At 42.2% G+C, this 23516-nt stretch overlaps 1 protein-coding gene across 1 annotated transcript in view; it reads left to right on the forward strand.

Annotated features, from left to right (window-relative positions):
* Nucleotides 1-5876: 5876 nt before the first annotated feature.
* The window catches only part of afdnb (afadin, adherens junction formation factor b), a 34694-nt gene continuing 17054 nt past the window's right edge, over nucleotides 5877-23516 (forward strand). Inside the window, exons 1-9 of the mRNA XM_084310601.1 lie at nucleotides 5877-6001; nucleotides 11114-11306; nucleotides 12158-12252; nucleotides 12918-13033; nucleotides 13150-13259; nucleotides 14478-14558; nucleotides 16934-17127; nucleotides 19550-19695; nucleotides 20383-20477. Of these exons, the coding sequence (XP_084166727.1) occupies nucleotides 5906-6001; nucleotides 11114-11306; nucleotides 12158-12252; nucleotides 12918-13033; nucleotides 13150-13259; nucleotides 14478-14558; nucleotides 16934-17127; nucleotides 19550-19695; nucleotides 20383-20477 (1126 nt within the window). The 5' untranslated portion in view covers nucleotides 5877-5905. The remainder of the gene's footprint in view (nucleotides 6002-11113; nucleotides 11307-12157; nucleotides 12253-12917; nucleotides 13034-13149; nucleotides 13260-14477; nucleotides 14559-16933; nucleotides 17128-19549; nucleotides 19696-20382; nucleotides 20478-23516) is intronic.

A 23516-nucleotide genomic window follows, 5' to 3' on the forward strand; every position in this document is an offset into this window, starting at 1 on the left:
GTTCACACCTACTCTGTTTGGTCCACTTTAAGTGGACCATGGTCCCTTTAAGTGGACCATGGTCCCTTTAGATCGATAGTCCGTTTGGTTTGTACAGGTATGAACGCAAACCGAACTATAATGAGGACCAAACAACCGAACCATGGTCCTCTTGAAAAGTTGGGACTCGGTTCGTTTCAATCGAACTATAGTACCTAATCCAGGAAGCAAAGTATCCTCTCTAGACTGGCGCCACACGCGGACAGTCTCTCTCTTCCTCCCTCTCTCTCTCTCTCTCCTCTCTCCTCTCTAGACGCAGTCTCTCTCTTCCTCTCTCTCTCTCTACTAGGGTGACCAGATGCAAAAAGTCCAAAAGTGGGACAACAGTAAGATTTTGGTGGGACAAAGTGGGACAACAGTAAGATTTTGGTGGGACAAAGTGGGACAGATAGATAATGTAATTTTTTTTATTAGAATAACTGCCATGGTCTTCACTGAATAGATTTAAATCAAAGGTTAAAGGTTAAATCAAAATAAATACAAATTAAATACCACCTAACATCTGTTTTAAATATTCAAACGTCATCACTTGACAGGAATGTCTTGTGTTTGATATTCCCTGTTAACACAGAACTAGGGAAAACAGTGTAGTATAATACAAAAATAATAATACAAATAAATTGTGTTTCTATATTAGAATAACTGCCATGGTCTTCACCGAATAGATTTAAATCAAAGGTTAAAGGTTACCACAGTCGGCTGACCTGTATGAATGGGAGTGTTGTACTGTGTGATAGACGCTTGTTATCTCAGCTGCAGTGACCTTGTCCGTCTGGCTATCATTGTTTGGTTTAAAAAGAAGTGTATCCATAGATCTGGATGTTTCTTTTTGGTGAGCCACTTTCAAGTAAGACTCACGTCCACTGTGGCGCTTCAAGTCGTATTCTCCTCCATGCGCAATTTAAAACGAACTATGACACAAAACACAGAAAGCCTGCTGCGGATTGCCTGACATCGGCCTCACCCAGGCATGTGTCGTTTGCCAGTCTTGGTTGTAACTGCAGGTCCGTTTCTTTTTACTGCTTTCCATATTGAACTAGTTCGCTTGTAATGTTGTTGTGTTTTTTTTTACCAATCAGATTTGCGATATGAGGTAGCGTCACAAGTTCAACTCTCACGAGCAGAGCAGTGCGCTAAATTACTATAACCAATCAGATCTGCGATATGAGGTAGCGTCATGACTCAGTCTCAGTCAGGGGCTTTTAGACGCATGTTTTTTTTTGGCTTCGAAAAGAGGGACATCCTCTCAATATGAGGGACGCGGGACATTTGGTCAAATGGTGGGACAGTACAACCAAAAGGGGGACACCTGGTCACCCTACTCTCTACCAGAGTCGGCGCCAGACCCAACTTAACGGGAGGGCATATTGTAACAGCGGGGGGGCATACATAAATAAAATATAGGCTTCAGAAAACGAATTTCCCGCGAACCAACACACATTTCAAAACATGAGTGCGCATAAGGGATAAGACAGTCTCTCTCTCTCTTTTTCTCTCTCTCACGTCACAAACACACTCGCGTCTCACACACACAAATTAAACAGTATGAAATAGCCCGAGGCTGGGCTTAAATTCATTAACAAGTGAAAGTATTATTAATAATAACAAGGGGCACGGCGGCTTAAATTAAACAGTATGAGTCGTAGGACTTACCCATGAGAAGAGTTGGAGGCGGCGAGTCGTGGCACTGAATCTCCTCAGGACGGTGTCCCACTTTCGCGTGAGGTCTTTTGCAACTTCAAACTCTGCCTCAATTTTATAGGCGATCCATTATATTATCCATTATTATTATTATGACATATTATGATTATAGACCACGCTAGCTGTGACAGATGCACCTGCAGCGGCAGCACCGGGCGCTTCTTGGCCAGACTTCGTCTTCATGACGCCTAACTTACCGAAAGCTCTTCAGCGTTAGATGTTGGAGGACCGTCACCAGGGAGGAGGCCGTGAAGAAGCCTTAGGTGCCCCCCCTGCCCCACCATGCATGGCATGCAACCATTTTCGTATATATCCATTTTATGTCCGTCTCCAAGTGTTATATTTTACCCACTGACTCTATTGTACTTTTCACGCTCACTCAAGTCACGCAGTCGCGCTCTGACTACCCAACCCATCAACTCAACGTGACCAATAACGCAATAACAAATTCAAACACACACACCAATCAGCGTGCGCTCAAACATACACTTCTTTTAATACTTTTTTTGTTTAATTTCGTTTAATAATAGGCTAAATAGCCTATTTATAAAGGAAAACATCAGACTTTTACTATAATAAAAAAAAATTATGTTTAATTATTTTATTTTTTTATAACAATTGCCCATGACGTTTGGAGGGGCACAGTGCGCCATCTGGGGGGGCATGGCCCGCGAATGACCCCCCATGGCGCCGACACTGCTCTCTACTCTAGACTCGCGCCGCGCGCGGACCCCCCAACTTTCTCCTGCGTGAGGAGGACATTCGCGGACATTCTCTCAGATAAAGAAAAAAAAAACTTCTCTCTCTCTCTCTCTCTCTCTCTCTCTCTCTCTCTCCAAACAGGGTAGTGTGAACGCAGACCAAAATTAAACAATGTATCATTTTCACATTTGGTGCGGATCTAATTTGTAAACAAATTAGAAAGTCCGGACTATCCCTGGACTTTCAGATGTGAACACACAGTAATGTGTGCAAGTCAGTAATGTGTGCAAAATAAATCAAGTGTATGTGCAGGTCAGTAATGTGTGCAGGTCAGTAATGTGTACAAGTCAGTAATGTGTGCAAGTCAGTAATGTGTGCAAGTCAGTAATTCTCGAAGACACTCTGATGTCACGAGACCGCCGCCATCTTGGTATGGTGGAAAACAAACGGATTTCTACGATCAAATGTATGCGTTGAGCTCAGTTTTTATAACATATTTTATCACATTCTTGTTCATTTCATAACCTTTTCATATAATTTGTTTTGAAAATATTGAGGCCAACATGGCATTTCACTATTTCGAAAGCCTTTCTGGTGATTCTAAGGCGAAAAAAAGGCATGTAGGCTACTTGAAGAGAATGGACTAACGTTATATGGTGAAGTAGCTAGCAGCTAACATTTTTCTGCTGTTTACAGCCTCACAGCCAATAAAACTTAATTTACGATATACATATTTGTTCCTTATTCTCACCTGTTATGAAATGGGTAGAGCAGACATACGTATGATTTGACTTGGGGGCCAGGGTCTGCTTTGATCGACTCTCCCGTCTGTGCCCTCTTGATAGCCGCCAGCTATCCGTGATGCCTCAACTGGTATTATATAAAACTTTCGATTTGGATTTTTGATTACGGTATGTTATTACTAGTACAAAGCGTAACACAGCAGCTCTTTGGCATTGTGATGCACTGAAGAAAATTACCCTTGATTGTGTTTAATTTGCCGCTTTTCCGATCCGTTTCTGCACTAAATGAACCGTACACAATGTACGCGGCGTGCATGTTTCCCCCACGCCGCAGTTGCCTAGCAACAACAGACAGGAAGTTGACTTCGAGAATGTGTGCACATCAGTAGCAGTGACAGCTATAAAGTAGCACTGTTTTTTTCTCATTCACAGGTCGTTAGTGCCTGACTGACTCCATTAATTAATCAATTAAGTAATTAGTGACATTGCAGGTCTATGAGGTGCTTCACATTATATATATATATAATAATAATATATATATATATATGTATATATTACATAGTACTGTTTTGATAGGCATCGTTATTTGTTACTAAAATGGTACATGGGAGGGACTTTAAAACAATGTGTTCTTCCAACATCCAGACAACAATAGACTGGATTGTCCGTGTTCTTCTTTTTTTTGTATACTGTTTATCTAATTGGTTTCTTTTGTTAAGTTCTACCCAGAGAGCCCCTGTGCCCATTTAACAAAAGCTGCCCCACATAAACGGAGCCGCCCTGTATGGGAAGAACATCGATCGTTGGGGGAAGATCACTGATATGCATGAGAAGTGGAACTCACTGAAGCGCAAATATCCGTGACGCTGGAAGAGGAGGAGAGGATGGAATGGAATGCCGTCGTGGCACCGCTCGGCGAGGGCAGCGGGGGTGAAGACCGAGACTCCCAAGGCCCCTGGTGTGCGTTGAGGAATAGAAGAGAACAGAAGTACTTTATCGCTCGTTGCACATCACATAGCATACATTTTTCCTGTTGGAACGGTACATAGCCATTTTGTTATTTATATTTGATATAGTGTAATATCTCACACTGTACACTTTTTTTTTAGAACTGTACTATATAGTCATCTTGCTGTTATTTTATCTTATTTTATTCTATTTTTATTTTATTTGATAATATATTGGAGGAACCACAAGAAAGTGAATTTCACTATGTTGTTGCTGTAAGGTACTGAATGACGTGCCAATAAAGGAATCTGAATCTAAATCTATTGATCCCGAGGGAAATTCAGCACCACAGATCGCTCACACAATAAACATTTAGGTAGTCAAAAATCACAAATAAGAATACAAATACAGTCAGGGATATACATTCTAAAATATACAGCCAATAATATACAGTAATGGTGAGGAAGGCTAGCTCCGTGGTGGGAGTCGAGCTGGTCAGACTAGAGGTGGTGGCAGAGAGGGGGATGAGAAGGAAGCTGGCTGCTATCCTGGAGAATCCCTCCCACCCCCTCTACGACAAGCTAGTCAAGATGAGAAGCACGTTCAGTTACAGACTCATACCCCCCCGCCCCGACACTCAACTAACCGCCTCGGCCAGTCCTTCATACCAGCGGCCATCAGGCTCCACAACAGTGAGCAGGGACTGCTGCCAGACATCCAGCTACTAGGAACCTCCATCACTGAGTGTCTGCCTCCTACCCAAAAGGACAATATACGTATAACGTGATATACGGACATACCTTATGCATACTGCACCTTATGTGTATACTGTACACTTTATCAGAGCATATATTTAGCATTTTTAGATTATATATTAGATTAGATATTAGATTATATATTGTAACTATATTTATTGGAGGGCAAATAATATAACTGAGAGGGCATACATACCCTCATCTTGCACCTTGTTGTGCATGTCCAGAGTTAATTATATTGTTATATTGATTACACTGCCTATTTTTTTTTGTATTCAATTAAAAATGTTACTTATCCACTGTACTATAATTCTATGACCTGTCTCCTACTACCTGTACCTCCCCTCCCCCATGCTGCTATGATGCCTGAATTTCCCCAAGGTGATTAATAAAAGAATATCTTAATATACAATAAAATGTAGTTAAAAAAATAAGTTATTATGAAGTCACATGACTGATATTTGATTCAAGCACTGTTTGCAGCTCAGCGGGGGGGTTGGGGGGGGGGGTGCATGTGCGGCGGTGCCGCGTCGCCGGTTCGAGTCCGACTCGTGAACCTCACGTCCCCTGAGCCGCTCCCTCGGTCCCCCCCATCCGTCCCCCTCCGCCGTGTGTGCCGTCTAATGAAGCGGAAGTCATTAAAATAATCTCTAATAAACACCACTGGCCTCACATAACGGGCAGCCGGTGACCCGTCACTAAGCGAGGCAGAGGGGGCGGCGTGGCATCGAGAGATGATTATGTATTTTACTCCACTGTAGGAGGAGTGGGGGCTAATGAGGAGAAGCCCCGTGGACGAGGGGTGGAGATCTGGTGATCACGATACACCACCGAGACCTGGCGTGTGTGTTGGATGTCCCCTTCCTCTTCCTCTCTCTCTCTCTCTGTGGACCTTCGTGGACCTTTGTGACCTCTCTCTCTCTCTCTCTCTCTCTCTCTGTGTGGACCTTTGTGACCTCTCTCTACTGTGGATCGTCGGTGAAACGGTTAAATATTCCGGGGGGTTAATTAGTCGAAATGCCTGAAGAGGAGGAACGAGAGAAGCTGAGCTCCGTTATCCACCGATGGAACAACAACAGGCTGGACTTGTTTGAGATCAGTCGGCCCGATAAGGTGAGTGAGGAAACACAGGGAGCTTCGACCGGCGGTTTGACCCCCAAGCTGGTTACGCGTTCGGCTGCGGACCCCCCCCCCCCCCCCCCCCCCCCCGCTTGATAGGGTTTTGTCGAAGGGACCCCCAATCTGAGGAGATTTCTGTTGTCGGATAAGATTTAGAGTGTAGTTAAGGAGATGACAGTGGAGAGAGTGAAACTTCATTGTTATACTCTCTCTCTCTCATTGGGCCGACTTTTAGTCAATGGAATAATAGTGAAATCAAACCTCTGTTTTTAGTTTGTTTTGTTTTATGATGAGATAAGATAAGATATTCCTTTATTGATCCCCTTGGGGAAACTCCGGCATCCTAGCAGTATGGGGGAGGGGAGGTACAGGTATGGGCAGGGTAGTATTAGAAAGACACAAATATAGGCAATAACATTAGATCTGAATATAAAAATATGAGAAAAGAAAATTACAAAGGTTCAGAGGCAGGTCTGTATGCCATATCGGTTATATTATACGTTAACTTACAATAAATATAGGCAATAAAGAATTTGAATGTGAATATACTATGAGTAAGAGTAAAAGTAAACAGTATACACAAGGTACCCTAACTGGCCCGATATACGCCATACGTTGTCCGTGCAGGTTTTGGTGGTTAAGGTTAAGGTTATTTGCACAACAAAAGCGAATCAAAAGTACCAATAACAAAAAAAGATGAGATGTGATGTGCAGGTGAGGAAGGAAACCCTACAGGGCTGATTTACAAAGTCCTCACACACATATCATGTACAGTATGTATATTTTTATTTAACCTTTATTTTACCAGGTAGTCACTTGAGATCAAAGATCTCTTTTTCTAGCAAGACCTGGCCATAAAACATAAGTAAGTGAGATAAACATAATATTGCTAAGTCAATCACAAAACAAGACAAACAATAATGTATGTGAGCACGCTTGTATGAGTGTGTGTGTGCGAGTGTGCCTGTGTGTATGTGTGCGTGCGTGTGTGTGTATGTGAGTGTGCCTGTGTGTGTATGTGTGTGTGTATGCGAGTGTGCCTGTGTGTGTATGTGTGCATGCGTGTGTGTGTGACACTATGTGGGAGCAGGGTTACATTACGGTGGAGGCAAGTTGATGGTTGATTCATCAGTGTATGAGTGTGTGTGTGCGTATGAGTGTGCCTGTGTGTGTGTACATGTGTGTATGAGTGTGTGAGTGTGCCTCTGTGTGTGTGCGTGCGTATGAGTGTGCCTGTGTGTGTATGAGTGTGTGTATCTGTGTGTGTGTGACACTATGTGGGAGCAGGGTTATATTATGGAGGCAGGTTGATGGTTGATTCATCAGTGTATGAGTGTGTGTGTGCGTATGAGTGTGCCTGTGTGTGCGTGTGTGTATGTGTGTGTGTGCCTCTGTGTGTGTGTGCGTGCGTATGAGTGTGCCTGTGTGTGTGTGTGTATGAGTGTGTGTGTGTGTATGAGTGTGTGTGTGTATGAGTGTGTGTGTGTGTGTGTATGAGTGTGTGTGTGTGTGTATGAGTGTGTGTGTGTGTATATGAGTGTGTGTGTGTGTGTGTGTGTATGTGTGTGTGAGTGTGCCTCTGTGTGTGTGTGAGTATGAGTGTGCCTGTGTGTATGTGTGTGTGTATGAGTGTGCCTGTGTGTGTGTGTGTGTGTGTGTGTGTGTGTGTGTGTGTGTGTGTGTGTGTGTGTGTGTGTAACACTATGTGGGAGCAGGGTTACATTATGGAGGCAGGTTGATGGTTGATTCATCAGGCTGAATCTATGTTTGAAATGAGAGAGCAGATGATGAGTGGGCAATAGTGTATGTGTGTAATTCCAGAGTAGGGATCCTCTGTCTTTAATGGAGAACTGACTATGAGTGGTGCGGCTGAGGGGGGAATATTATTGGATTGTCTAGTATTATGTGTGTGAATTCGGGAGTTAGTATATAGACGACCGCAACACTTCCGGTGTGTTCAGCTCATGGGAGAGAGCGGGGGGATGAAATGAATGAATGTTGATTAAAGCCTTGATGTGAGTGGTTGTAGCTACGGCTGTGGGGGTGCTGGAGTCATGATCCAATAGACTTTTTTATACGCCTGAGTCTCCTGAACACGGAGAGACCAATCTTTTTTGGTGAGTAGGTGCGGAAAAGAGACTATAGCTCGACCGAGAAGGTGCCGATTGACTTGCGATTGGTCTCTCCATATTCAGTAGACTCAGGCATATAAAAAGGTATTTTGGATCATGTCTCCAGCATCCCCACCGCCGACGCTACAACCACTTATGTCAAGGCTCTCGTCAACATTCATTAATTTCATCCTGCCACGCTCTCCCATGAACTCCATGTAACGCGGAAGTGCAGTGGTCGATCAGTTGAAGGGTATCCATTCTGCTTGCTTTCCATGTAAAGTCTTTAAAAATACTAAATCAACATGATGCTTTTATTGCACATACTTGAGTCAAAAGCATATACTGTCAATTTGTATGATTATGTTATGCATTATGTTATGCCTATAGCCTGTTGTGACAGGTAGGTGTGATTTAATGTTGTACTGTCATATCTCTTTCCTCCGTCTTCCCTGTCAACCTTCAAGTGGAAGTGTAATGAAATTCACGAGGAGGATGGAGTGTCCACTGTCCTTTTTAATAAATAGAAAGATAATTTGGATTTTGATGTTTTTATTATTCAATTCAATTCACCTTCATTGTCCAACCAAAATCTTAATTCTGCCTTTGGTATCATCAAATGTAATAATAATAATAATGCCGGTATTAACACTTTCAGCGCCAGCCATTACCCTTATCAGCGCCAGGTTTCCATGACCTACTTTCACTGTGCGTCACTATGTTTGGAGAGCTATATCTATATTCTACATTATAGCTATGGAGACAATACTATGGTCATTTGACAGTCACTTTCTTCCGTCGAACATGCAAAAAAATATCTAATTTTTCACGTATACGTTCGCGCGTTATCCCGTGATGGAATATTGTATAGTTTAGGAGTGATCCGGGCTAATTCCTGAAAAGCGGAGTTATAGGGCGCTACGTGAATTCTGCTATAAGCGTTGGCGTTTCTTGCCTGGACACAATTAAACATCAGGGATATCCTGACACAAATTGTACTTTACCTGCACTATTCTTACCCTACCTACTTTTATACACTTCCTATCAAATTCCCGTGTCGGTTCTATGCTAATGTTATCTCACTACCTCCTAGGCACTGTAATTTTAAGAGCACTGCTCTGTTGTAATTAAAAACTGAACTTTGTAAAGAAATTCAAAGTTAAGAGCGATGCACTGCTCTGTTAAATTATAAGGTAATTTAGAACTATACCCTGTAAAGAAACTCAGTGTTAAGAGCGATGCACTGCTCTGTTGTATGTTAGAGCGATGCTCTGTTGTTGTGAGCGACGCACTGCTCTGTTGTTCTATAAGGTCATTTGGAACTGTACTTTGTAAAGCGCTTTTTATTGAACAATTTCATCACACTTTTTACTATCCGTTCTATTTTATAATTTTTAGCCTATTTTAAACTGAATCAAACCACACTTTTTTACTCTAATCTATTCTATTTTATTATCTGTATTACTGAAAAACTGATTTACCTTACCTTGCTACCTCTATCTTTTTGTAATAAATCTTTTATGCTCGCTTATGCCTGTATTTTTTACTGTTGTGAAGCACTTTGAACTGCAATTTCTGTATGAAAAGTGCTATACAAATAAAGTTATTATTATTATTACGTTTCATCATGAATGCATGAAAGGGAGGGGTCGTTTTTTGATGCTTTGATAGCCAGTAACGGCATTCGTTTTGAACACCACACACGCTGATCAGCTGGATCGATATGAAATCATTGTAGGATCAAGGTGAAATTGATGTCAGATAGTCCTTACCTTTGATCGGGGTTATTCCAAAAAGAATATTCCAATTGTCTGATCGCGATTTCCAGTATTGATGTCCATCTGGTCCCGGACATAATTTGGCACAACTTATGGATAGAGTGTGCTAGATGCGTTTCGAAGTCGGATGAAGCGATTTACTTGGCTCCATCTAAATTCAGCACCCGGAGGGAATTAAATGTAACACCCGGTGTGAAAAAAGGTTTCAAAGGGTGGGCGATACTGCCACCTAGCAGGATGCGGCCGGTATTGCACTCTAGCGATCTCAGAATGATTTCCTATGGGGACCCCAAGGTCTGTGTGCCTGAAATGAATAAGAAAATCTAATAAAAGAAATAACGATCCAAAAACGTATATATACGTTTATGGTGCTGAACGGTTGGCGAGCAAACACATAATTATATATACGTGGTTGGCCGTGAATGAGTTAATAATGATGATAATAATAATAATGATCATAATAATAATAATAATATAGGGTTGACACTGGCTCGGGAGGTAGAGCAGTCGTCTGGAAATCCGGAGGTTCCCGGTTCGATTCCCGCTCCTCCCAGGCAGCGTGTTCAAGTGTCCTTGCATGGTCACGCCTCCGCCGTCGGTGTGTGAATGTGTGAGTGAATGGGTCAAATGTGAGGAACAAATTGTAAAGCGCTTTGGATAAAAGCAGCCATTTATGTAACTTTTTTTTTTATCCACTTTTTCTCCCATTTTCTATATTTTCTCCCATAGCAATTTCGTATCATCCAATTCAACCCTCCCCTGTCACGAACGCTGTTTCTTGCCTCCCACAAGCCGGCTGCAATGTGGACTAAGTCATACATAGCACAAGTCCCCTCCGGTACTTGAGGTAACAGCAGTCGCATCTTTTCACCTGCGCAGCTCGATCTCTCAGTGGTGAGGAGTAACGCGTGGGAGGCTCACGCTGCCCCCAACACTTCCTGATTCCACTGCGCAGGCGCACCAACCGACCTGTAGGAGTCGCTGTCCACAACGCCCGATCCCCACCCATCAGTTTCCCACCCCCTAATACGGCCAATGTGCATTAGTACGGACGACCAGCTAAACTAAAAGCAAATGTGGAGCGCTGGGCTCGAACAGGCGAGCCCAGCGTCTCCAGATTTCGTGGCGAGCGCCTTGCCCACTACGCCACGTAGCCGCCCTGCCATTTATGTAACTTAATAATAATGTGTTTTAATAAATGTCTCATCCCCCAACAGAACCTAGAGTTCCACGGTGTGATGCGGTTCTACTTTGAGGACCGCACGGCCGCCAGCGTTGCCACCAAGTGTCTGCGTGTTTGCAGCAAATCCTCGACCCGCGAGGTCATCGACACTCTGGCAGAGAAGTTCCGGCCGGACATGAAGATGTTGACCACATGCTACTCCCTCCATGAAGTCCACAAGGACGAGGGTGAGCGCAGCAGAACGCAGCGGTATATTGACGCTAAGCTTCTAGTCAGGGAAATATAAAAAAATCTTGGAATAAATTCCTTACCAAGAAATTCGTTCACCAATGTGTTTGTAAAGGTGTCTAATAACACACATAAAAAGATTTAAATTCAACTCCCATAGGAAAACCTGTGACAGCTGCTGAAAGTTGGAGTACCCGGAACCTTATCTGTGAAAAATGTTAAATGTTTATTTTTGCCTTAATTAAGCACCTTGCGAGGTGTCAAACTAGGGTTTTTTCATGATTCCGAATTGATTGCAAACATTCATTTTGTACTGAAACCACTCCTTAGTGGAAAAACGGCCACGCCCACTTTTACATGTAAATTAAAAAGTAGCTTTATTTGTTTATTTCAATATCTCGAATATTAAGTTATAAAACAATACTTATCCACAATGTCAAATGCTTCATGAGTCAAGGTCAGAGAGTCTTCTCCAGACTCTACACACCATCAGGAATACAACTATTGCATGTACAGTAATGTTTCAAGTTCAAGTTTGTTTATTAATTGTCACAATAAAATACACATACTTTACTGTGACATGCTTGGTTCTGTATGAGCCCCTGAGAGTGTGCTTCATACAGTAAAAAATAAAAGTAAGTAAAAACGTAAGTGAGCGCAGCAGAGCGCAGCGGTATATTGACGCCAAGCTTCCTCTTCGCCGCTTCCCTTTTGTTCGCACGAGTTCAACATTAGCTGCTCTGTGTTTTTGTTTGTTTTGGTTCTGTACGTTTTCACCGTGTTCCCCAATCGATCTGCGTCACTCACACCCATCTCTTCCCGTTTCTTGATATGCGCCGCACGACAACAGAACGAAAACTGGATCCGAGTGAGAGACCTCTGGTTGTGCAGTTAAACTGGAACAGCAGAGAAGGCCACTTTGTCCTGAAGAGCGACATGACTCAGGTGCCCCATCAATTCATCCCGCTCTGAACATATTTCATATATTTACACCAGGGAGTCCCTAGTGAATGATCAGCTTGTTAATTTAAAAAGCAGCTAAAAAAATACACATTGGAAAAATACAGAAATGAGTATTGAGGATAAACAAAGTTATGTTATATTGTGTATGTAGTGCTGTACTATATTCACTGCTGTCAAGTGAATCAAGTTTTTTTTTTTCTCTTGTAATCTTTTAATATAAGTAAAAGTATATTCTATATTGTAATACACTAAATTATGTTATATCTAGTAAACATTTATGGAAGAACAAATATAAATGTAAGGGGGTAGGGATCAATAAGCTTAGCTTCCCTCTACTCCTTTTTTGGACATGTCTGCTAACCAAACACATTGCTCTTGACCTTTTGTTTATAATTCCTTCTTTTTTTCTTTTTTTAATGTTTTTTTTATTTGTTGCTATGATTGTTTGGTTCGACGGAACAAGATATCGTGAGTTGTTTGGAGAAATATGGAGAATAACATGTCCAAAAATAAACGTTTTCATTCATTCATTCATTCATTCATTCATTCATTAATGAGGTCTCCTATGGCTATGAGTAGCTGCCGTAGCTCACTATCCCACTCTTGTTCTTTATGCGTTATGTTCGCTCGTCCTGGGAACAATACAGGAGAACTGCCATGACAGGAAGGAGAGGGGAGGTGTGATACAGAACTTCAGGAGAACGCTGTCAAGAAAGGAGAAGAAGAAGGAGAAGAACAAGACCAAACACGGCGACGAGGACGGGTAAAGTGTTCCCCCTCCTTCGCTTCACTCAAAACCTTTGCGCAGATTTTTGTCTTGAAGCTAATCGTCTCTAACTGAAAGAGAAAAACATCTTTCCATTTTACACAAATATCCAGGTCAAACGAAAAGCCGACGAACGACAACAACGTTACCAGCGGTTCGCGGAGGGAGACGACTCAGAGGTCCACGGAAAGTGCGAAGCAGGAGCGACGGCAGTCGGACACAGGTGGGTCGTCTGCAAACTGTGACATGGAAGTGCAGCGTAGATACGGCACAGGACAACGGAATAGGGTACGAACCCATGACCTTTTGGTCGCAAACCAAAGTACCACCACTAAAGTACATATTTTACCAAAGGGCCTGATTAAGGGTGTTAGTAGTGTATTTTATATCAAATCAAATCAAATCAAATCAAATTAATTTGTAAGGCCCGACAACACATGAAGACGGACACGTTTTCTTTAAACAAGTCAAGAAGAAACATCACAATAAGTCAAGAACAAAACAAAAAGGAAAGTCCAAGTCCAAGTAACATAAAGTCCAAAATGTTTTAAATAAATGCTAAATAAATGCAACACTCTCAGACATACTCCACGCGAAGGTAAGTAAAAACTCACTAAAACCTAGCAATAGGAAAAAATGCACCACAGGCAATGTGGAGGAGAGAAACCTTAGAAGGGCCATTCAAGGGGGGGCTCTCCCTTCTTAGATGTCGGTGATAGTAGTGTTGCAGTAAAACAGGCGAACAGTTGGTAAGCATGCACTCATGTGTGTAGTGAAACACAGATAAGTGCATGCGATAGCAACTGAACATTTTGAAAGATAAAAAATAGAGCTGATCAATTTGAGTATATGACAAATCATGAAGAGTAGGAGTCTACTTTCACTATTTCTAACACACGTTTACATTTAGTCATATACTGTAGCTGATGCTTTTATCCAAAGCGACTTACAAGTTCTGTACAACAAGTCAGCAGGAAGGGTACAACTCTGGCAGGTAAGGGTCAGTAAGATTGTTCATCAACACAATGTTGAACTGCGTCTTGAGTGCATAGTAGTAGAGACATATTAGCATAGTAGGTAGTAATATAGACATATTAGCATAGTAGGTAGTAGAGACATATTAGCATAGTAGGTAGTAGTAGAGACATATTAGCATAGTAGGTAGTAGTAGAGACATATTAGCATAGTAGGTAGGGTAGAGACATATTAGCATAGTAGGTAGTAGTACAGACATATTACCATAGTAGGTAGTAGTAGAGACATATTACCATAGTAGGTAGTAGTACAGACATATTAGCATAGTAGGTAGTAATATAGGCAAGGTAGATTCCTTAGCAGCAAAGTGCATAATAGAAAAAGTCAGTATGAAGGATAGTATTTATTATTATTATGTTTTAATTAAGAGAGATTGCTTGTTTAAGATGTGTTTACTGGAATACAGGGGAGGTCTACACAGGAAGCCTCAAGACTAACGACTTGGAACAACCAGGACTTCCAATGGTCATCAGATTCTCTCATAATTGTAAGTATTAAGGCGTAAGTTCATCAGTTTGGACCCCCAGCCCTGTTTCCTGCTCACCCACGATGTTGTGGATCACTAGTTCTTTCTCAGCGCTGTACTTCATACTAGATATCCGCAGCTCTGGCTAGTTATCCGTAAAACGGATGCAACGTCAATGGGGTCACGCTCCAGTCTGTACAAGCCCCGAAATAAACGCTGAAACCTACTTTGGGTAATACGTGTCAGTGTTTATTTCGGGGCTTGTGCAGACTGGAGCATGGCCCCATTGACTCTGGAGCGTGGCCCCATTGACTCTGTGGTAGTGTTGTGGCTAACTGGCTGGAACCACTGGTACCCAGTGTGAAGAAAGGATTCTATCGATCCACAACATTATTGGAAATAAAGAATTCTGAACTTACCCTTTAAACAAATGGATAACGCTTGACTTTAGGGGGACACAAATAATGATCAAGTACCACCAGGTAACCAATAAGATAACATAATAGATGATAAGATAAGATATTCCTATATTGATCCCCTTGAGGAAATGGGGGCGTCATAGCAGCATGGGGGAGGGGGGAGGGGATGTGCAGGTATGGGCAGGGTAATAGTAGAAAGATCTGAATATAGAAATATGACAAGAAATGAGGAACTACATGTTAGAAATATTATGTCACTTTTAGAATTACGGCTAAGCAGGTAGAAATGGGGACTTGAGAGTTCTTTACTGAGTGTGTCATTGAGAAGTGAAGTTGAGGTCAAGATGCAGTTTATATTAGAACGCTTTTTGAGACATTTGGGAAGGATTTCCCTGCACTGAGAGACATCAGGTCAGTGACTTGAGTAAATTATGGTTAATAAAATTGTCATCTACTTCCTATAACACCAGAGCTGCTCACCATATCTTTCTAGATGTTCCCCGTGTTAACACTTCCTTTGGTCAATCCTCCTTCCAATTTGCTGCTCCTAGCAGTTGGAATGAGATGAAAAATACTTAAAAAATTGACAAATTGGTCCCCCTCACTCACTACTTATAAGGACTCTATCGCAGAATTGTCACTCAGCCTTTTAACTGTAATTTGTCTGTTCTGCTTCATGTCTTACATACCTTGTAATTTGATTTGGTTGTTTGTTTGATGTGTGTTTTAATTATTTCCCTTATCTCTGTGATATATCTATAGTCTGTCTCTTTTCCCATTTCATTTTATAAACCCTTTCCCTGGGGCGGCTAGGTGGCGCAGTGGGCAAGGCGCTCGCCACCAACGCAGGAGATGCTGGGTTCGAGCCCAGCTCTCGGCGTTGCTACCAGCTTGGCTGGTCGTTCATACTAATACAATTGGCAGTATTAGGGGGTGGGAAGCTGGTGGGTGGGGATCGGACGTTGTGGACAGCGACTCCTACAGGTCGGTTGGTGCGCCTGCGCAGTAGAATCAGGAAGCGACGAGGGCGGCGTGTCCCTCCCACGCAGACCCACGCCGCTGAGAGATCGCGCTGTGCAGGTGAAAAGATGCGACGGCTGCCTCCTCGAGTACCGGAGGGGACACGTGATGCCAGGCTTCGTCCACATTGCAGCCGGCTTGTGGGAGGCATGGCCCAACAACGTTCGAGACAGGGGAGGGTAGAATTGGACGATACGAAATTGGGGACGGGAGAAAAATAGAAAAACGGGAGAAAAAGTAGATAAAAAATTTAAATTAAAAACCTTTCCCTGTTACCGCGGCCCTTCTGTCCTCTCGCCAGGCCGTCATTGTAAATAAGAATCTGTTCTTAATTGACCTGCCTGGTCAGATAATTATTTTTTTTTAATGAAATTTGCCTGGACGGCTCAGTCAATATGTATCTAGTCAAAAGAATACATTAAAAAAGATGCAGTATATATTAGAACTCTTTTTGAGTCATTCAGGAATGAATAAATTGTTTATTAATTAACATATCCTCATTAGTGCATAGAGACAGCCATCAGACTCTAACGCATCACAGCATCACTGGGCACAGGGTGACAGTACTATCAAATCTTCCTGGACTTTTACTTTACTCATAAATCGACACTGTATAATTTTACACTTTTTACTGTACACTTACTGTATATTTCTGTATATTTTGACTGTATATATACATAACATAGAAAATGTATATCCTGGACCGTATTTTATTCTTATTCGTGACTTTTGTTTTTGACTCCCTAAATGTTTACTGGGAGCGATCTGTAGTGTCAAATTTCCCTCGGGATAAACAAAAAGTATTTTTAAAATTTATATTCTATTCTATAGGTATTTAATCATTATTCTTGTGGCCCCTAAAGAGTTACAAAAAAAAAAAAGTATAAATAAAGGTTATTCATTAATTCTCCTCCCTCCCTCCCTCCCTCCCTCTCCCCGGTGTTCCCTGAATTACAGCTGAGGACGCCTTCCTGTCCGCGGTCATAAATTACACCAACAGCTCCACAGTTCACTTCAGGCTCTCACCTGCCTACGCTCTGTACGCGGCGGCGCGCTTCTCTCTGCAGCGCCTCCGCAGTCACGGCTCCCGCCATTCAGAGACCACCTCTGTCATAAACAAGATGGCCGGCATGACGGAGGCCGTCCTGCGGGCAAGTCGATTATTATTAAACCTCTCTGGACCTACTGCTTCACCACGTGAATGTTCTAATTTGTATATATTTCTATATTTATTACATTTCTTTTCTTTACATATATACACAGCCACGATAAAGTATCAAGACAATAAAATAACAAAAAGATTTACCAACAAATGGACATGTGGGGGAGGGGGGGGGGGGTTGGGTAAAGGATTTAGCAGCAGGTGTAATATCCAGGTTTTTACTGTAAATGGACTGCATTTATAATATAGCAGCTTTTATCTAAAGCACTTTACAACTTGTGCCTCACATTCACTCACACATTCACACGCTGACAGCAGAGGCGGCCGTGCGAGGTGCCAACCTGCCTGTCGGGGGGAGTTAGGGGTTAAGTGTCTCGCTCAAGGACACTTCGACACGCTGCCAAGGGTGCTGCTTTACCTCCTGAGCCACTGTAAAATAAGAGGAAACTTAAAATAATGCATCTTTAATTATTTTTTTAGTTTTTTTTTAACTATACATGAAGGGAAATGTTTTTGTATTTGCGACTCCTGTGACCTTATCGACCTTTCAACCCTCAACATCCCGATACATTTATGAATTCCTCGAGATGTTGCCTTGAGGAATAAGTGACAGCGGCTCGGTGGGTAGAGCGGGTCGTCTGGTAATCAGAAGGTTCCCGGTTGATTTCCGTCTCGTCGCGGCGGCGCGTCCTTGAGCCGAGCGAGACACTTGACCCATAACCACTCCCACCTTCGCACGGTCGCCTCCGCCGTCGGCGTGTGAATGTGAGTGAATAGGTGAATGTGAGGCATAACGATTTAAAGGCGATTTGGATAAAAGCTGGTATTTTTTTTATTTAACCTTTATTTACCCAGGCAAGCAAGTAAGAACAAATTCTTATAAACAAAAGCAGCCTGACCAAAAAGCAAAGACCTTTTGAGGGAAGGGGGGGGGGGTTGCAAGTTATGTACATGCATACAAGTAAATAAAAAAGAATTACAGTAGCAATAGTATACAAGGAAAATTACAATAAATAAGGGAGAGAGAAGGAAAGAGAGGGGGAAATAGAAAGGGAGAGTGAGAACCAGAGGGGGGGAGAGAAGAAAGGGGGAGAAGGAGAGAGTTAGGTGAGGGGGCTCAGGGGGAGGAGAGAAGAGTCTGAGGGCGATGCGTGCGATTGGGAGGCAGTCAGCAGGTGCAACAGTCGGTTATGATCCGTTGCAGTTTTGTTTAAATTGCTATATAAATGCAGTCCATTTACCATCGCCTAAGCATATAGGAAGGACTCCCGTTGTCACCAATAATGTTTATTTTCACTTATCAAAGATATATACGTAAAAAGGTTATAAAGTGTCCCGTTAAATATGATCCCCCCCCCTGGGCGTTCTAGTAGCACACCATGTAACGCGCTGCATCGCGAAACGGCCGACACGGGTTCGACTCCCGGACCCCGGCATCCTTTGCCGAATGTCTTCCCCTGCTCCGTCTCCCATTTCCTCCTCTCCCTCTACCGGACTGCCCGGTAGTACAAACCAATACAAAATCTACAAAAACATATTAAAAAAAAATATATATATATATATATTAGGGCTGTCCCCGACTAAGGATTTGGATGGTGGACTATGATTGGCAAAAATGTGCCGTTAGTCGACTATTGGTCAAAAAAATAAAAAATTATATATATATAATATTAAAAAAAAATATATATATATTTTTTTTATCATTCCATTTGGGCTGTGGGGGGTGCTTAATGTCTGAAGGAGTCGACTGAAGGCTTCTTGTCCTCTGCAAAAGCATGCAATTGGTCCACTGATGGATACATCTTGATATTTGTCTAGTCTAGTGTGTTCATTAGACGGGTGAAATCCTCTTTCAGTGCCTCTGTGCCTGTTTTCGTAGGCAGTTAGCCTCTGGTATGCGTGCCATTAGCGTTAGCCACGCTTCTAGGCCTCTTTTCTTTTGGAAAGAATGATAAAAAATATATATTATAAAAAAAAATATATATATATATTCGACTAAGAGGTTGGCTAGTCGACTACGGCTCCTTTCGACCGATTAGTCGACTAATAGGGGTCAGCCCTAATATATATATATATGATCCCCCCCCCCCCCTCCTGAATTCACCCTCTATGAAGCAACAGCAGGATTCAGGAATTTCAGGGTCTGTTGAAGTTGGCAATGCTGTTTGGGGGCCGTTCTGGGCCATGTAATACATTCATAGTGTGCAATTCCAAGTATGTATATAGGCGTGCTGGACTTTCTTTCCGGCAAGGGGAGTGGGTTTCTTCATCGAGCGCTTATCCTTTATCATTAGGGCACAAGTATCTTGTGTTTTTATCATAAATCCAGACTAAATGCACATGGTGTAATAATAACATACTATACCGGGTGGGTTGTCTGTGCGATGCTGTTTGGTGCGTCTCTCTCTCAGAAGCAGCAGGCCATGGCCGGTGCTCTTGCCTTCTGGATGGCCAACACCTCGGAGCTGCTGAACTTCATCAAGCAGGACCAGGACCTGTGTCCTCTGACGCAGCAGGCTCAGGAGGACCTGTCCCACCTGGTGCACAGAGCCTTCAAGTAAGAGGAGCACAACGCCGCGTTGTTGAACCCCATAGGGAAGGGTGAATAATGCAAACCTTTTATGATTAGGGTATATCTGCAGGTTTCAATAAGTTACAATTTAAGACTTTTTAATACCACTTGGAGCAATACCAATTTCAAGACCATATAGTAAATTTCGCAGAGTAGATTTTACTCAAACTGAGTCCATTTGAGCCCAAGTGAGTAAAATTGTACTCAGTTTGAGTAAAATTTACTCAGCGAAATTTACTATACTAGCAAAAACACATACCGGTAGCTACACTGAATGGGTGGCTGCACTTGTGCGCCAATTTAAATACTGGCGCGTTCCATACAAGCCAGACGCACCCAGCTCCCGGTAGCCCTGCAAAAAACTACTTGAATATAAAAACATTTCATATATTTAATATTATTTCATCTCCCGACAAAAATGTAAATTAAATTTAAGACTTTTTAATACCTTTTAAGGCCTTAAATTGAGAATTTAAGACTTTTTAATACCCAGCATGGGTGCACCCATGATGCAAAGAAAATAATAATGTCACACTGACTACTTACCGTATACTGTATATTTTAGAATGTATATACATAATAACATAAGAAATGTATATCCCGAACTGTATTTTATTCTTATTCGTGACTTTTGTTTTTGACTACCTAAATGTTTACCTTTCATTCCCCAAGGTGCCTGTTACAATGTCTGCAGAATGAGCTCAAAAAGCACATGCCAACGTTTCTGATCGATCCAGAGCAACATGGCCCGCTGCCCGCTGGAATAGGTAGGGCCTGCCTGGGAACTAGACCTCCCCCGCCGCCAACAAGGACACAAATGTGTCGTAGATACAAAGAGTTCATCAAAGTGCCATGCCTGTGAGCTGGCGAGTGAGTGGCCAAGTTACTGACGTTACCAGGGGTCTATGAGGTGCTGAGGCTTACCAAATTGGGTATCAAACAGGGAAGAAAGACTGTCAGGTTTTAAACTGTGTGGGTAGCACGGTGGCACAGTGGTTAGCACTTCTGCCTCACAGCAAGCAACCCGAACCCCAGTAGGGGGGCCTTTGTGTGTGGAGTTTGGAGTTTGTTCTCCCTGTGTTCGCATGCGTTTCCTCTGGGTACTCCAGTTTTCTCCCACACTATAAAGACGTGCATGGTAGGCTGGGACTACAGATGGAAACTAGCTCATTAGCTCACAATCTGGCACATTTACATTGATGTGGAAACTGAAGATGTTCATTAACACATTAACTGCCACGGAGTTTGATCATCTTATACCATTCTCTGCCAGCACTGTAAGTCTATGGAGATGTTCACCTTCTTTGCAGGGCTATAACTTTTTAAATTGTATTGCTAAATTGACATTACTATGGCCCATTCAACATCGATTATCTATCGTTCAGGATGTAGGAACGTTTTACTTTTTCATTCACACATTCATACGAAAATACCGTCTAGAATATAAATATGTTTTTATCGTTTTCTGCAGTAATTCCTAGAACGTGAGATATAGGCATAAATGCATATATAGATTATCAAATGCCGCTTGTTACCGATCCACACTATATTAAAAATGTCAACTGTACATGGTCCTAAACGTTATGACTGATCATGCGCGGGTGAACGGGGGGGGGGGGGGGGTCGTTTATAATTCTGTGATCGTCGTTAAATGCTCTATGTAGTATGGGTGATATATAGATCAGAGCAGTTTGTATGGATAATAATAAACACTCACGCTGAAAATGACATCAGCCTCTTACCGTTGGGCGATGAGACTGGAGCAAAAAGATCCCAGTTATTTGATGGGGATCGAGTAGATCCATTTCCGGTTTGTATAATACTAATACACGCCCAAATCATGTCGATTATTGAGTTATGGCAGCGATCCATATCCACGGTGTGTGGCTAGAGTCCTGCGACGATATGCGAGTGGCCGGACGTATTTAGGAGACGCACCGATATCCAACAGGCATTTCCGGTTTGGCAACTCGCCGATCATCCACCAGGGGGCAGTATTGAAGCGTTGCAGAGTTGTGCCGAGTCCCACTGCATCAGACAAGGCTCTGTGAGTGAAATATGAATACCATGGCGAAAATATGAAATATGATCACAGAATTCGCATGAACTTGAAACACGTCGTACAACGTGATTGGCGGGGAAAGTGTTAATGTGCACTGTCCCTGGGTAAACACATTTAAATAAACAAATTAAAAAAAGTATCAAGCAGGAAGAAAGACTGTCAGGTTTTAAACTGTGTGGGTATCAAACAGGAAGAAAGACTGCCAGGTTTTAAACTGTGTGGGTATCAAACAGGAAGAAAAACTGTCAGGTTTTAAACTGTGTGGGTATCAAACAAGAAGAAAGACTGCCAGGTTTTAAACTGTGTGGGTATCAAACAGGAAGAAAGACTGTCAGGTTTTAAACTGTGTGGGTATCAAACAGGGAAGCAAGACTGCCAGGTTTTAAACTGTGTGGGTATCAAACAGGGAAGAAAGACTGTCAGGTTTTAAACTGTGTGGGTATCAAACAGGAAGAAAGACTGTCAGGTTTTAAACTGTGTGGGTATCAAACAGGAAGAAAGACTGTCAGGTTTTAAACTGTGTGGGCATCAAACAGGAAGAAAGACTGTCAGGTTTTAAACTGTGTGGGTATCAAACAGGAAGAAAGACTTATCAGGTTTAAAACTGTGTGGGTATCAAACAGGGAAGAAAGACTGTCAGGTTTTAAACTGTGTGGGTATCAAACAGGAAGAAAGACTTATCAGGTTTAAAACTGTGTGGGCATCAAACAGGGAAGAAAGACTGTCAGGTTTTAAACTGTGTGGGTATCAAACAGGAAGAAAGACTTATCAGTAGGGATGCTCGATATTGGCTTTTTTACCGATACCGATATTCCGATATTGTCCAACTCTTAATTTCCGATACCGATATCAACCGATACCGATATATGCAGGGTTTCCCCGTCCAAAAAACTGAATAATTTCAGGTAACTAATAATTTCACTGGATATATATATAACAAATATTGTTATTGTTTTTTATTTTTTTTAAACCGATACCGATATTTTCCGATATCACATTTTACTGCCGATATCGGCCGATAATATCGGTCGGCCGATAATATCGGACATCCCTACTTATCAGGTTTTAAACTGTGTGGGCATCAAACAGGGAAGAAAGACTGTCAGGTTTTAAACTGTGTGGGTATCAAACAGGAAGAAAGACTTATCAGGTTTTAAACTGTGTGGGCATCAAACAGGAAGAAAGACTTATCAGGTTTTAAACTGTGTGGGCATCAAACAGGAAGAAAGACTGTCAGGTTTAAAACTGTGTGGGTATCAAACAGGGAAGAAAGACTGTCAGGTTTTAAACTGTGTGGGTATCAAACAGGAAGAAATACTTATCAGGTTTTAAACTGTGTGGGCATCAAACAATAAGAAAGACTTATCAGGTTTAAAACTGTGTGGGCATCAAACAGGGAAGAAAGACTGTCAGGTTTTAAACTGTGTGGGCATCAAACAGGAAGAAAGACTGTCAGGTTTTAAACTGTGTGGGTATCAAACAGGAAGAAAGACTTATCAGGTTTAAAACTGTGTGGGCATCAAACAGGGAAGAAAGACTGTCAGGTTTTAAACTGTGTGGGCATCAAACAGGGAAGAAAGACTGTCAGGTTTTAAACTGTGATGGTATCAAGCAGGAAGAAAGACTGTCAGGTATTAAACTGTGTGGGTATCAAGCAGGAAGAAAGACTGTCAGGTTTTAAACTGTGAGGGTATCAAACAGGGAAGAAAGACTGTCAGGTATGACCATCTAACAGGCAGAAATA

The sequence above is a fragment of the Notolepis coatsorum genome, assembly GCF_963971535.1.
Source record: "Notolepis coatsorum genome assembly, chromosome: 3".
NCBI classification, from domain to species: domain Eukaryota; kingdom Metazoa; phylum Chordata; class Actinopteri; order Aulopiformes; family Paralepididae; genus Notolepis; species Notolepis coatsorum.